We start from the raw sequence: 14,038 nt of genomic DNA on the forward strand, positions 1-14,038 counted from the left end.
CCATTTCCCAGGCTTCTCAGGACTCCCATTCCCTTGAGACCTCCATTACCTGGTATTCCTTTTCCCCTGAGACACCCATTACATGGGATTTCCATCCCCCTGGACCCACAATCCCTGGGCTCCCTGGGACTCTCATCCTCCAGGACCCCCACTTCCCCAGGACCCCCATTTCTCCAGGACTCTCATCCTCCAGGACCCCCACTCCCCCGGGACCCCCATTCCCTGGGGAACTCCATTCCCCTGGTCTCTCCATTCCCCTGGGACCCCCATTCCTCTGGGATCCCCATTCCTAGGATCTCCATCGCCGGGACCCCCGTTCCCCCAGGACCCCCATTCCAGGGACCCCCATTCCCCGAGGAACCCCATTTCCCCGGTCTCTCCATTCCCCCAGGACCCCCATTCCGCCAGGACCTCCATTGCCCCAGGTCCCCCATTCCCGGGACGCCCCTTTCCCCCAGGACCCCCATTCCCGAGGACGACCCTTTCCTGCCGCCCTCCCGCCGCAAGGGGGCGCCGCCGCCGCCGGCCCGCTCTGCGCGCGCGTACCGCGGCCGCACGCGCCTCCCCGGCCCCGCCCCCGGCCGGGCCCCGCCCCGCGCGCAGGCGCGCCACGCTGGGTCGATCAGTCGACGGAGGGACAAGATGGCGGCGCGCTCGGTGTGCCGGGCGGGCAGCGCGGCCGGGCGGGCGCTGCTGTGGGGGCCGCGCCCCACCGTGAGTCACCGCGTCCACCGGGGGCAGCGACGGGGCGGGGGGCCCGGGCAGGGCGCGGGCGGCCCCGCGGTGCGGTGGTGCTGCCGCGGGGCCCAGCCTGTGCGCCGGCCGGGAAGGTCACGGGGACGCGGCGGGCAGCGCGGGGCGGGCGGCGGGGCCGGGCTGGTGGGCAGCGGCGGCGGCTGTCACTGTCACCCAGCGCGGGGCTCACCGGGGTCCGCTGTCCGCTCCCTGCCCCAGTGCTGGGGTGGGACCGGCTCTTCCCTGGGGTTTTCCACCTGCTGCAAACCTCTGGCGCCTCGGCGGGTTCCCGGCCCTACCGACAGCAGCTACTTGTTAGTGGTGGTGACAGCCTTTGTCTTTCCAGGCAGCGTTATTGACTTTGACAAGGAAGCGAGGTGCTGCCACCTATGCCCAGACACTCCAGAATATCCCCGAGACCGAGGTCACCACCCTGGAGAACGGCCTCCGTGTAGCCTCGGAGGAGTCCAGGCAGCCAACCTGCACAGTAAGTTTAACACAGGTTGAGGGCTTCCTCAAAGCCTCTCTTTGGTCTTCTAAAAGTGACAGCCCCTGTCTGAACCAAAGCCTTTGACAGACACTGCTTCTCTTTGTGAACTGCTGAGATTAATGTAACAACAGAAGGCGCAGCCTTGCTGTTGCATTCAGTGTGTAGTCAAGCTGTCATGCTCTACAAGTTTTCTCCACATTGCAGTAAGTGAGCAGTAGAAATTCTCTCTGGCAAAACCAGCTTTGGTGAAGCTGGTAGATAAAAAGGCAGAATGTGTGCACGGGAAGCAGTTGCTGGTGTTTGTTCTTGTTTTGGTACTACCAGTGTAATGTCTGCAGAGCCCTGCTGTTATGTTTGTGCCACGAGGGTACTCGTTGCTTTCTTCTCTGATGTTGGCACTGGCTGTTTCTGCTGCCAGGTGGGTGTGTGGATCGGGGCCGGGAGCCGCTATGAGAACACGAAGAACAATGGAGCTGGCTTTTTTGTGGAACACCTGGCCTTTAAGGTAAGGAGGTGTGCTGGCTCTGCACAGAGCTACTGTGAATACTTTGTCCATACGTTGTTAACTTTTATTTTCTATTTACTTATTTTTCCTCTTAAAGTAAAAAATATTATAATTAATAAGTGAGACTGAGTCTTTAGGTGCCAATCCCTGACTAGCTCACCCCCTGTGTAACACCCCTGTAGCAGTACTGTGTTAATAAACATTCTCAGGTTAGTAGAGAGAGTTCAAAGCAGCATTTCTTACAGAAATTTATTTTTCTTTTCTTAGTAGTTTGGCAAATCTTAGAGGCAACAGCTGTTGCTTTTCAAATAACCTAAGTGTCTGCTGAGTAGGGCAGAGGGCATCTAAGCCTAGGAGTTGCTGACTCAAGTCCAGCCTTTGCCTTCATAGGCAACTGCAGTACCTGGCTTGCTCCTTAAATGGTAAGCAGTGTATTAGAAGTAGTTTTCTGCTTCTTCTGAATTTCACTGCTTGGATACCTAGAAACCAGCTTAGTTTTGGTTCAGGACTGTTCTTGATTTATTCCCATGGATGTGCTCTTCAACCCGTGTTGTCTCTTAGCACAGGTCTTCTCCTTCCCTGCTGAGTTTGTTTTGGTCTTTGAAAATACACTTCAACCATCTAGGGAAAATAAGCCAAGTTTTAAATCTCGTACCTTCTGCACTTGCTTTTGGCTTTTATGAATCATGTGACAGGTTTAATTGCTCTCTAGGTCTTTGTTATTTTCCTTGCTTTAATTCTGCCTGAAAGGAAAATGTGTTTGTTTCACAATAGAGTTTGTCTTTTAGGGCACAAAGAAACGTCCTGGCCCTGCCTTTGAGAAGGAAGTGGAGAGTCTGGGTGCTCACCTGAATGGGTACACGTCCCGTGAGCAGACTGCCTTCTACATCAAAGCCTTGTCCAAAGACATGCCCAAAGGTAGGATGGCCACAGGGCAAAGTCTGGTTGGGAGGGAGGTTAAGCAAGCATGTGTACTTGTGTCTCTTCCCCAAGCATCCTTTCTACCAACAGACCAGGGACTGCAGTTGTAGCTGAGCAGTAAGTTGGAGGTTCTGAGTAGTTGAAGACAGCATGATGTGGTGCTTCAAGGCTGCGAGTTCATGTGTTCCTAAACAAAGAGCTCTAGTTATGTCAGGCTGCACTGTATTGCCAGGAGGGAGGACAAGGAGGATTCAGTACTCTGTGATTGTTTTATGGAGCTGAGAAACTGAGATCAGCAACAGCTGCTGAGTGAGGAGTCCTCATTGCAGCTCCTGTGGGTTCTACTTGTGCTTTACTACCATGTGCAGACTCCTCTGGGTCTGTTTTGGCCAGAGGCAGTGATTTGAGTCTGAGCTATGGGCCTTGCTGTAGATATGGGCTATGGTGTAGGTGTCACAAACTGTAGGGATTCAGTGTGATTCTGGAGCAGTGCCCTGCTTCTGGCATACTTCATCTTCTGCAGATGTTGCCTACTTTCCACTGGCAGTGAGAAGCTGACTTGGAGATTTCTTACTAAACCAGTGTTGTTTGTCCCTCCCAGACACTGTGGGAATGGGCAGCACTCAGCTCTGTTATGTTGCATCCCCTCCCCAGGGTTTGTTGCTCACTCGCCCTGTGTGTCTCCTCTCCTTTCAGCAGCGCTGGGTGGCAGTCAGGCAGCAGGATGCTAACGTGGGAATTGTGTTGCAGTTGTAGAGCTCCTGGCGGACGTTGTGCAGAACTGTGCGCTGGAGGACTCTCAGATCGAGAAGGAACGTGGTGTCATCCTTCAGGAGCTGAAAGAAATGGACAGCAACCTGACAGACGTCACCTTTGATTACCTTCATGCCACTGCTTTTCAGGGGACTTCGCTGGCCCACACTGTTGAGGGGACCACAGAGAACATCAAGTGAGCAACAGGCCGGGTGCAGTACACAGCCCAGGTTTCAGTCTGGGGGGTACAGGACTGCTCTTCTTGGTTGTGGTGATGGCACAAGGAAACCAGTCTGTACACAGAGATGATCTGTGTCCTTGGGCTTCTCCTTGTGCCCTGACTGTGTTTTCCACATTGGAGCCAGTGAAAGCATAATGCTGCACACATTCCTTAGCACCCTCTCCTGCAAGACCTGAGGTTGGAAGGAACAGGTTGAACCTTCTCCCATGCTTGTCAATTTTACACTGCTAGAGAAATTAAGAGCTAAGGGGGGGGCCATTAAAGCAGTGGCCTTGCCTTAGGTCAGTGACCAGCCTCAGTACTCTCCAGTTTGCATTGAATTTTATCCTTAGTTCTCCATCTTAGCTGCTGGTTCCCATTCTCTGTGTTCTAGAATTAAAGCACAGGGAAAACACAGTTCACAGTGCACTCTTGCTTCTAAAAAGTATTGTTACCCCACAACAAGAAGTATCACTGCTGTCTCTGTACTGTGACCTTGCTTCTTCTAAACTTCATTCCTCCGGTTTGAAGGTGCTGATGTACCAGGTCTCTGTGTTCTCTCCAGGCGACTGACTCGAGCAGATCTGGCTTCATATGTTGATACTCACTTCAAGGCACCTCGTATGGTCCTGGCAGCTGCTGGAGGTAAGTTCTAGACCCTTGTGATTCTGGGGAAGCCTGAGTATTTTCAAGCTGGTGACCAACCCCCTGTCACACATTTCTAATGAAAGATCAGATCATTCGGTTAAATTACTCTAGGACTGTAAATCTCTCTCTTTGCTGTTGCCAGGTATTTCCCACAAAGAGCTGGTAGATGCGGCTAAGCAACACTTCGGTGGAGTGTCTTTTACATACAAAGAGGATGTTGTGCCTATCCTCCCACACTGTCGCTTTACAGGGAGTGAGGTAAAGTTGTTTTGGACCCCATCAAAACAAGAAGGTGTTGCCCAACTGTTGAATGAATGTGAAACCATTTACAGCTGCTTCTGAGAGGAACAATCTGTGTATCTCAGAGAAGCTGATGATGCAGCATCTTGATAGTGTTCCCATGTTCTGTTCCTGAGGCTTATTTGCCACGTGTTGGGTTTTAGATGGGACCCAAATCCATTAGCATTGAGAGGCTGTTGCTCACATCATCTGCTGGAAAATTCGCATCTGAGCAGTTTGTGCTCAGTAGTGCCTGAGACTCTCCTATTCCACTGGAATCACATTAAGTGCCCCAGTTTGTCAGCCTGATGTTGTAGCAGGGCGTAGGCAGATCACAGTGCTCATGCAGTTCTCCTCCACTCCTTGGTAATTTTCTAGATTCGTGCCAGAGATGATGGTCTGCCCCTTGCCCACATTGCTCTTGCTGTGGAGGGACCGGGATGGGCTGATCCAGACAACATTGTCCTCAATGTGGCCAATGCCATCGTTGGGTGCTACGACCGCACTTTTGGAGGTGGGAAGGTAAGAGGCTTGTGAGTGTGATGGGGGGAGCCTGGAGCCTTTTCCTGTGGAGTACTGTGGGGATCCTCCATGTGATTGTGCTTTAGGGAAGGCTGTTGTGGTGAGCTTCCAACTGCAGAGGGGTTAGGAGACTGGAAAATAGGATAGATATGTAGCCAAGGCTAATCCAGGGCAGATCTTGTGAAGTGATGCTGAGAGATGAACTGAACCTTCTCTGCTAAGTTTGGAAGAGGTTTAGGTGGTGAATTCTCAGCAGCTTATTCCCACTCTTAAAACTAACTGCTTGGTGGGGGCGGTGATGGGAGCACGGCAGAATAGTCTACAGTCTCATGATGCAAGCTTGCCTTACAACTGCAGAGCAAGTGGAACTTTTTCAAAACACCAGTATTGCATCCATTATCATCTGGAATCCTGGCCTGTATAACTGCTTACCCCTGCTGCTGGGAGACCTTGTGCTTTCCATTTTCTCCCACTCCTATGGTGGTATGCATACCAGCTCATCTGAAGCTGGGAAAGGAAATGGTTTTGCTGGATGGACTTCTAGGCCTTTGTCTGTGGCTTTTCCAACAGTGAGTCTCATCTGTTGACCACATGAAGGGTCTAAATTAAGCTCTCCTTCAGCAAAGTGTTCCGCTCTGTCATGTCTGTGGTCTTTGTGAAAACAGCTCAGTGGGAAAGAATTTGAGCTGTGAGGAAGCTGAGAATGAAATGGCTGACAGTATCTCCTTATTTACAGAATCTGTCTAGCAGGCTGGCTGCGCTTGCTGTGGAGCATAATCTCTGCCACAGTTTCCAGACGTTCAACACCTCCTACTCTGACACGGGCCTCTTCGGCTTCCATTTTGTTTCCGATCCTCTGACCATAGATGACATGATGTTTTGTGCTCAGGGGGAGTGGTAAGTACAACTTTGACAGAAGTTGCTGTTTAAGATTGACCCTCTTGAGGGAGACTGAGCTGATGATGGAGCATATGCAGAGAGCAGTGTCTCTTTATGAACTTACCAGTATCTTGCATTCTGGTTAAGTGATCCTGTAAGTGGTTTCTGTAAATCTCTTAGGATGTGGCTTTTGAGGAGCTGTTTCAATCCCTTAGGGCTCTTCAGGTCTTTTGTTCATGCTTTCAAATATTAGCACCAAGGTTTTGTGGCTTTTTTTATACAAGCAAGATCCTTCCTCAGAGACAAGGCTTTCCTGGGTGCCCAAGAGACATATCTCCATTGTGTTGTTAAGCCTGAGCAAAGCAGGCAGAGCTCCTGCCACTCAGAGTGTTGTGCTGTGGCTGATAATTGTCCTGCTGCTGGAGTCATGCCAATGTTTGGGAGCCTTCTGGCTGTCCATCTTATTGTGTCCATGAACCAGTAATGGTTCAAGGCTACATCTGAGATTCGAAGCCGAGTCGTGCTGTGTATGGAGCAGCTGGAGTCCAAACAGACTCTGTGGAACTGTCTTGTTCTTTCAGCATCAGTTTCTATAGCAGCTTGTCATGCGTGGGAATGGCTGACACGCCTTCCTTCTCCTGTGATAGGGCAATGCATTCTACATGCTGCTGGGTCTGCTGGGCAAGCCAGAGCCAGCATCAGGGCTGCTCAGACATTTGTGGGTGTAACTAGGCGTATATCCTGCTGGCTGAATCCCCCGCCTGTGAGGTTGAGCTCTTGCCTCCTGCTGTTCAGTTTGCCCCAGTTCTTGGCTGCTTTGCAGAGATCAAGGATGAATCTCAGCCTGCAAGACAAGTGGTGTTGATAACAGCTTATTTTTGCAGAGGCTTGGGAAAGGGAGAAATTAACTTTCTGTCTGAGCAGACAAACATCTTTTAAGAGCTTTCGTGGTCTTTCTATCTCCTCTCCAGGATGCGTCTGTGCACTAGTACCACAGAGTCAGAGGTGACAAGAGCCAAGAATTATCTCCGAAATGCCATGGTGGCTCAACTGGATGGTATGTTTGGTTTACGGATTGATCACTGTGCAGCCTTCAGAGGGTTACTGCTCATGTCTGTCCTGGGGAGCAGGAGCTGTGCTAGACATTTCAGTTCTGCTGGCAGGCACTGGGCAAAACTTCCTTTTCCTGCTCCTCATTCTTCTGCCACGTTGTCAGAGCAGCTGACTCCAGCCTGCTGTGCTCCAGTGTGTGACATACTGCTTGGTGACATAAGAATTGAGACCCTTGGACTGGTCTGCCTTGACACCAGTGTATTGTGTATTCTGTGTACAGTGCAATCTGTGTATTGCTTAGGTACTGCTGGAGCTGCATAGAGTGGGAATTGGGATTGTGCTTCGTTGGCAGCTGGTTTAATGGTTATGGCTTCTTCTCTGTGCTTTGGCTGATGATCAGATCTGTGCAATAGTGGAAGGCTTTGTGCTACACTGACCATGTGGTGTTTTCTGTATCTAGGTACTACACGAGTATGTGAGAATATTGCAAGCCATCTCTTGAACTATGGACGCCGTATCCCTCTGGAGGAGTGGGATGCCAGGATTTCTGTAGGTATCCATTTGTTTTGGCTGGGGTACCTGAGCATTGTTAATGTCAGCATTTTCTGGCCTTAGTTTGCTGCAGTAACACATGGCTTGTTTATACTTTAGACTGCCTGGAGCCCAGGTGGTTATCTCACTGACAGTGATACACATGTCAGAATCTCTGCATAGACTCTGTATCCTGTGTGCCTGTGTCTGGAGTCAGTCCATCCCAGAAAGAGGGCATACATCTGTGTTAAGCAGCGGAACTTGAAATTCCTTCAACAGTTGCCCTAGAGGTGTCCAACACGTAGTTTGTGTAGTTCTGCAGCCACTGTTACCCTTGGAAGGCTTTGTATTTTGGACTGCCTTGTCTTCTGTACCTTCAGAAGAATATGTTGTATAGGACGCTGGGCAGTTGGTGCAGGTGGCCCCCAAGAGTCTATATTTTTAATGATCTGGATGTGTAATGGCAAAAGTAACTTGCAACTTTGAGAAGTTCAGGTCTGCTGGAAGAGTCATTAATTGCTTCTTTGATATTTGTTAGGCTGTTGATGCAAGAATGGTGAGAGAGGTCTGCAGTAAATATATTTATGACAAATGCCCAGCAATTGCAGCAGTTGGTAAGTAATATGTGGCAATTAGTACACACTTAGAAAACGGGACAGGGCCAAGAGCTTAGGGGAAGTGAGTTGCAGGCAGTCCTCATGTGTCTGTCCTGACCTCCTTAGCCACTCTGGGTCTTTACTGGTATCCTACCCCTGCACATGAGGTGTGCCAAGGCACGTTTTCCAGGAGATCAGACCTGCAGGTGATGGAGATGCAGTGGCAGTGAGCTGCTGGCTGTCCTCCCACCTCTCCTTGCTGTGGAGCTGTGACTAAGACTAGGAGTCTTGTAGCTGGGTGCAGGCCCAGCACGTCTGCCAGGTGTCCTTACCCTGGGGTCAGGGTGGTTTATGTAAGGGAAGTGAAGGGACCTGATTCTCCTGTGCTGCTCTGGCATGTCTGTCTGGCCAAGGACAAATTCCTCTCAGAAAACCTGCCTAAGCAGCTCAGCTCAGCTCTGCTCCTTCCTTCCTGTGTATTGTGAATTCCCCTTCTCCTTGCAGCTGTTTCCTCTGGCCTTCAAAATGAAGCAGCTTGGAAAGGGAGACTGTTTGAACAGGAAGTTAGAATGACTTGGTGGTCCCTGCATTTCATACCTGTATGTAGAGATGTACTGAGCATCGTGGAGCAGTGTGAGAAAACACCTTGTTTTGTCAGGAGATAGTATCCACTAGTTTTACTGATGCAAGTTTGAGCTGTTGTTGCCTAGTTTTGTGCAAAGCTGCTCTGAATTGTGAGCCTGCTCTGCCACCATCTGTTTTAAGACCATGAGAAACTGCACAGGGATTTTAATTATGTCTCCAGTGACTAACTCTTGGTCTGTTCTCTCAGGTCCCATTGAACAGCTCTTGGATTACAACCGTCTCCGCAGTGCCATGTTCTGGACCCGTCTCTAGGATGTGTGCCTGCAGGTTGGAAAGAGTGAAGCTGTGAACTGTGACAGGTTCCCTCTGCCACTGAATGTCTTGTGCACCATGAGCAAGCTGAGTCCATTCAAAGCAGCTGTCTTCTTGGTGTTAAATGTATAAAAATAAATATATCCTATGTGGAGTTGGTTCTGTTGGGAGTCAAGTGTGTCTTGCTGGATTGTGTGTGTAATCTTGCCTGATTAGGGAGATACTGAACCAATCAGTCTTGATTTGTCAGGGCTCATGCTGGATTCTTATCTTGTGTGTCTGCCATTAGCCTTGCCTTCTGTTGTGAGCTGGCACTGTCGTTCAGAGGTTTTGTCTCTAGGTCGGTTGAATGAAGTCTTTCCACTGGGATGAGGCTACCAGGGAAGGTCAAGCTATTCCCAGCATGCCCTTCTGTGCAAGCAGCAGCCTGATCAAACGGGAGCTGTAGCCTTGCTGTTTGTGGAGACCTAAGTGTAAAAGGCACTGTCTAGGGGAACCTCTGCACTTTTCTGCTCATCAGAGAAATCAAAATGCATCTATGGAAAGTTCATCCTTGTCCTGTTCATGGGCTGCAGTGTTCATATTGGTGACCCCCTTGGTGGAGTGAGCACCTGTGTGGTGGGGCAGCTTGTGCAACCTCTCTGTCTCTCATCTGCTGCAGCCAGAGCTGGCCAGCTCAGTCCCCACCACCTGCTGGAGGAGGTGAGGGTGGTCAGCTGGGCCTTGCCTGGTGCTGCTCTAGTAGTCAGAATGGTGCAAGGAGCTGAAGTTGTTGCTAGACAAACATCTTTCCAGAGGAGCTGTGTTACAGTAACTGATATGTTTCTGTATGGAGATGTGTTAATTAGTCTTCCAGGTTTTCTGTAAACCAGGTTAATAATGACCATGGATTATTGTGAAGTGTGTTGGTGTCAGTCTACACAGTCGTCTTGCAGGCGAGCCTCCATCCATCCAGTGAGACTCAGCTACATAATAACTGAGAAGCTGTGGCCTATACCTGGAAGATAATCTCTAGGTCTGGAAGAGCTACCTAGCCCTTTCTGCTTTTTTGGTGTTAATCTGTTTGTTGCTCCCTTGTCTTGCCTCCGGGAAGCTGGAACATGGAACAGAAAGGATGAAACTGAGCAAGGAGGGGTGAAGTAAAGTTTCCCACCAGGTGGCACTAGCCTGACACAGCTAGCCTTGGAAGCTGCGAGGTACTCCTGTTTAATTTTTGTCTTTGGGATAAACGTCTGTGGGATTCTCATTTAATTTCCAGGTTCTGCCCTGACAAGCGAGATTTAAAAATAGTGTAAAAGTTTCTCAGAGTTAGTCATTATACTTGAGACTAATCCAGTGTACTAAATCATTTGTGCTGAATCTGGATTCTTGATCAGAGAGTCAGTATGTCTGAACTCATTGCGTATACAAGACAAGTTTGAAACTGTTAAATGTTCTTGATGCAATTTGGGTTTTAACTATCATCGCAAGCTCTGGCTCGTTACAAGTGCACTGAGGGCTAAAAAACGAAAGCTCATGCCTCAAGCCACTGGTTTTGTGACTGCGATCAGACTGTAATCCTCTTTTGTCTTCCACTGCTATATATTTTCCCCTCCTGGGTGAGATTCCAGGCTGTTTTGTAGTTGGTGAGAAATACAAGGAAAGGTAGATGTATATCCTTGCTTTAGCATTTCCTACAAGTTTTCTTCTTTGGAAGTGTGTCTTTCATTGAGTAATTAATTCCTCAGGCTCTCCGGCACTAGTTTATACTATGAATGGATTCAAACCTCTCTGTAACTGCTGCTTTCCAAGTTGCTCTGTTTTTCTGCAAAAGCAGCTGGCTATGCTTAGCAGTGTGCTCCCAGAACTGCAGCAAGGAGAAGTCCTAACCAAGGGGCTGCAGCTCTGCAAAGGTGCCTGGCTTGGGCAGACTTTGATGGATTTTGTGGATGGCTTTTACCTGTGGAACTCTGAGTATCTGGGCTGATCTAGACTAGGAGCCATGCCCTGGCCACTGCCATTGGATGCAGAGGGCTGTTGGGCGCCTGCTAGGAGTTGGGGCTGAGCTGTGCCCAAGATGTTGGCATCTTCTGGCTGCAGTTGTGATGGCATCCTGCCTTGTAGTGCCTCTAGTGTTTGTGTGCTGTGTCCTCTGTGCTTCCAGAAACACGGGCATCTCACCAGCTCTAACAATTGAGAGGTTTGCTATGGAATTTTTCCTTGGTAAACAACAAGCATTCAGACTGGGAATCTTAAGAGGTGAGGAGGGGAAACCCATTCAGGATACAAGAGCGTTATTGCTTGACAAAAACACTCATGCTCTGAGCCTTATCAGGGGTTTGGGAAGTGTAGCCTGGAATTGGTGCAGAGTCGTTGAGTGTTGGCAGCTGAATCCCTTGGTGCTGGAGGAATTAGAACTCTAATCTCATTGGCAGGTCTCTTGTTTGAGCTCTGTGGGGGTGTTGCTGTTCCTCCACTGGAACAGCCTCAGTCCAAGGGAATCAAAACTGGGAAATCTCTGGCATGATGGAAGTGTTCTACCTCAGTGCTTTTCCTGAACCTTGAAAAAGTGTGATCTTTTGCTGGACTTCTCCCCTCCCCTTCCTACAGTTTCTGCTGCCCAGTGAAGGACAGTTGGCAGTGCCAGAGGAGGGAGTTGGAACCATCCCTAGAACCATCCCAAGTTCACTGTAACTGGAGATGGCCTGGTTGACCTAATAAATCTGTTTCCTGGCTCCATGGACAATGCAGGATTGTTTAGCGGGGCTCTTTGACCAGTTGAGTTTTCAATGGCTTAAGTGTTTTATTTTGCTACTTCACTTGGAAGGTTACTTGGGATCCCATTAGACTGTGCTGATAAATTTAGCCTGGTGTATGAATTGGCCTTTGCTCCTTCCCCTTCTGTATGGTCTCATCCTCGCCTGGTGAAGTTCCCTCTTCAAAGCTTGTGCCCTTCACCTACCTCTAGGCAATTTCCTTTCCTCCATGACACCTTGGCATTGTGTCTGCTGACTGGCAAAGACAAGGATTTGGAAAGGATATGATACTAGTTGTGTGTATCCTGTGCAAGGCTCTGCACAGTCACCTGCACAGTGCTTCAGTGGCTTGTCTCCACCATACAGAGCTATTTCAGGTATGCAAACTCCAGCAGTGAAAATGGGGAGTACTCACAAGAGCCCTGTGCTGAGTGCTCCATGATTCCCTCTTCTCTGTAGGAAAAGCTGCCAGCACTCCCAGTGCAGGGCTGGGCAGATGTACAGGGTGGATCTGCTTGTGGAGCAGGCAGCCCCTTTGATATGTGAGATGCTTGTTTGGGATCCAGGTGCTTGCCAAGAGAGGGGCCACAGCAGCCAATTGTCAAGAGTTGCCTCACCTGAACTAATTACCCACCCTGGAAAGTACAGTTGATACTAATCATATGTACCGAGCCAAGCCTGTCCTGGGGAAGCAGGGAGCTGCAGGGAGGCTTTCACAGAAACGAGAGGCTTGGAGCTGTGCCACTCTTTGGTGCCAGAGAGCTTTTGGAAGGAGAGCCCACAGCACTCTGGGCCTGCTTCTCTACCTGCAGCCTTGCTAAGGCTGGTAAAATAGTGGGAGCCGTAAGGGAGTGGGGTTTACAAGACAGGGCAGCAGTGGAGCTCTGTGGTGTCTAGTGTTGCTGGAGCCTTGCTCTGCTCCAGCCCCCAGTGCAGGGATTGACTGAGGCAACAGCAGAGCTGTGACCAGCAATGGTGGCCTTCTTCCCCAGCCAGCCCCTTGTATAGTGTGGTTTGCTCAGAAGAGAGATGGGTTCTCCTTGTGACAAAGTGTCAATCAGGGCTACAGGATTGCCAGGCTGAGGGTGGCACCTGGTGCTTGACAGACTCGCAGACTTGCCCTGCTCAAGGCTCCTGCACTTCACCTTACCCTTCTGTGCACTGCTGGCACTTTGTACATCAGGAGAGAGGAACAATGGGCAGTGGTATCTGGACACATAGACAGAAATTCTGCTTCCTATTTGGAAGAGGAAATGCCTCGTGTAAAGCTTTAGTGTGTTCATTGCATGGAAAAGTAGTGGACAAAAGGCCCATCCAGGCCTGACTGCCAGCTACAGCCACCCTGGGCTGCTCAGAGGCACGAGGCATGGCGGCAGGAGTTGTCTTTGTCTCGGCTCAGTCTTCAATGGTGTATCAGGAAAGGGTGACTCGGAGCCCTGAACACCCTCATTAAAAGCTGCTTTATCCCACGCACCATCCAAAGAGAAACAGTGGTTCTCACTTTTCCATGCTTTCCAGTCCTTTCCCCTTACACATCTTCCTCCTTTGGGTCTCTGAAGGTTTTAGTGGGGCTGCCAGGCATATGAATGGGCTTTGCTGCCCATTCAGCCCATTTCTAGGGGTGCCGAGGAAAGCTACTTCAGTTGTGGGGCCTGGAGGAGGATCTACCCAGGAATGGACAATGGAGCTGCTGAGGTGGCAGCATGGGGAGGTTCCAGCCTTGGTCTATGAGAGCGAGAGGGATTTTTTTCTGTACAAAAAGGTGTCAGTAATACCTCTGCTGGATCACCTGCCAGGTACCCTGGAAACACTGCTCCTGCTCGGTGTCCCACCATCCATTGCTGAACCTCTGTTGTGCCCTGGGGTTAAGGTTCCACATCCTGCTCTGATTAAAGAACTGCACAGCAGACAGCACAAGGACGGTGAAGGCTGGATTGAATACCACAACCTGATTTGAGCAAGGCTCAAGATACTGAAAGAGGAGCCTGAATATCAGAGTGCTGTTCCTGGTTCCACCAAGAGCCTGCAGTGTGATCTTGAGCATTTAAGTCTTCTGGCTGCTGTGCTGTCCTGCTGTGAAGGTGGGTGCTGACACCAGGAAAAAGCTGCTCCCTGTGCAGTGCCCTTGGCACATCGTGACTCAGGAGTGCAAAGCAATTTGTAAAACAGCCCCAGTACTCTGCACTGCTTTCTGCTTTGAGTGTGACTTTTATTCAGAGTAGGCACTTGAATAATGCTATAAAGGAAATGTGCTGCTTATCTTTGATTTGTTGT

The 14,038-nt window shown here is 49.9% G+C and overlaps 1 protein-coding gene across 1 annotated transcript; it reads left to right on the forward strand.

Annotated features, from left to right (window-relative positions):
* Positions 1–603: 603 nt before the first annotated feature.
* UQCRC1 (ubiquinol-cytochrome c reductase core protein 1) lies at positions 604–9,183 on the forward strand. Its single transcript, XM_071550859.1, has 13 exons — positions 604–714; positions 1,082–1,222; positions 1,644–1,730; positions 2,519–2,648; positions 3,402–3,600; positions 4,190–4,269; positions 4,415–4,530; positions 4,930–5,073; positions 5,810–5,970; positions 6,924–7,009; positions 7,466–7,554; positions 8,075–8,150; positions 8,965–9,183. Exons 1-13 carry the CDS (start codon positions 643–645, stop codon positions 9,027–9,029), a joined length of 1,446 nt encoding a protein of 481 aa, XP_071406960.1. The 5' UTR covers positions 604–642; the 3' UTR covers positions 9,030–9,183.
* The last annotated feature ends 4,855 nt before the right edge of the window (positions 9,184–14,038 follow it).

The sequence above is a fragment of the Pithys albifrons genome, chromosome 3 (genome assembly GCF_047495875.1).
Source record: "Pithys albifrons albifrons isolate INPA30051 chromosome 3, PitAlb_v1, whole genome shotgun sequence".
Classification (NCBI taxonomy): Eukaryota; Metazoa; Chordata; class Aves; order Passeriformes; family Thamnophilidae; genus Pithys; species Pithys albifrons.

What these genes read in the sequence shown, in the direction of transcription:
- UQCRC1 (XM_071550859.1), top strand. Translation starts at nt 643, where the DNA reads ATGGCGGCGCGCTCGGTGTGCCGGGCGGGCAGCGCGGCCGGGCGGGCG. An exon ending in CATGGTGGCTCAACTGGATG is followed by an intron (nt 7,010 to 7,465) that starts GTATGTTTGGTT and finishes TTCTGTATCTAG; the next exon opens with GTACTACACGAGTATGTGAG. An exon ending in CCCAGCAATTGCAGCAGTTG is followed by an intron (nt 8,151 to 8,964) that starts GTAAGTAATATG and finishes CTGTTCTCTCAG; the next exon opens with GTCCCATTGAACAGCTCTTG.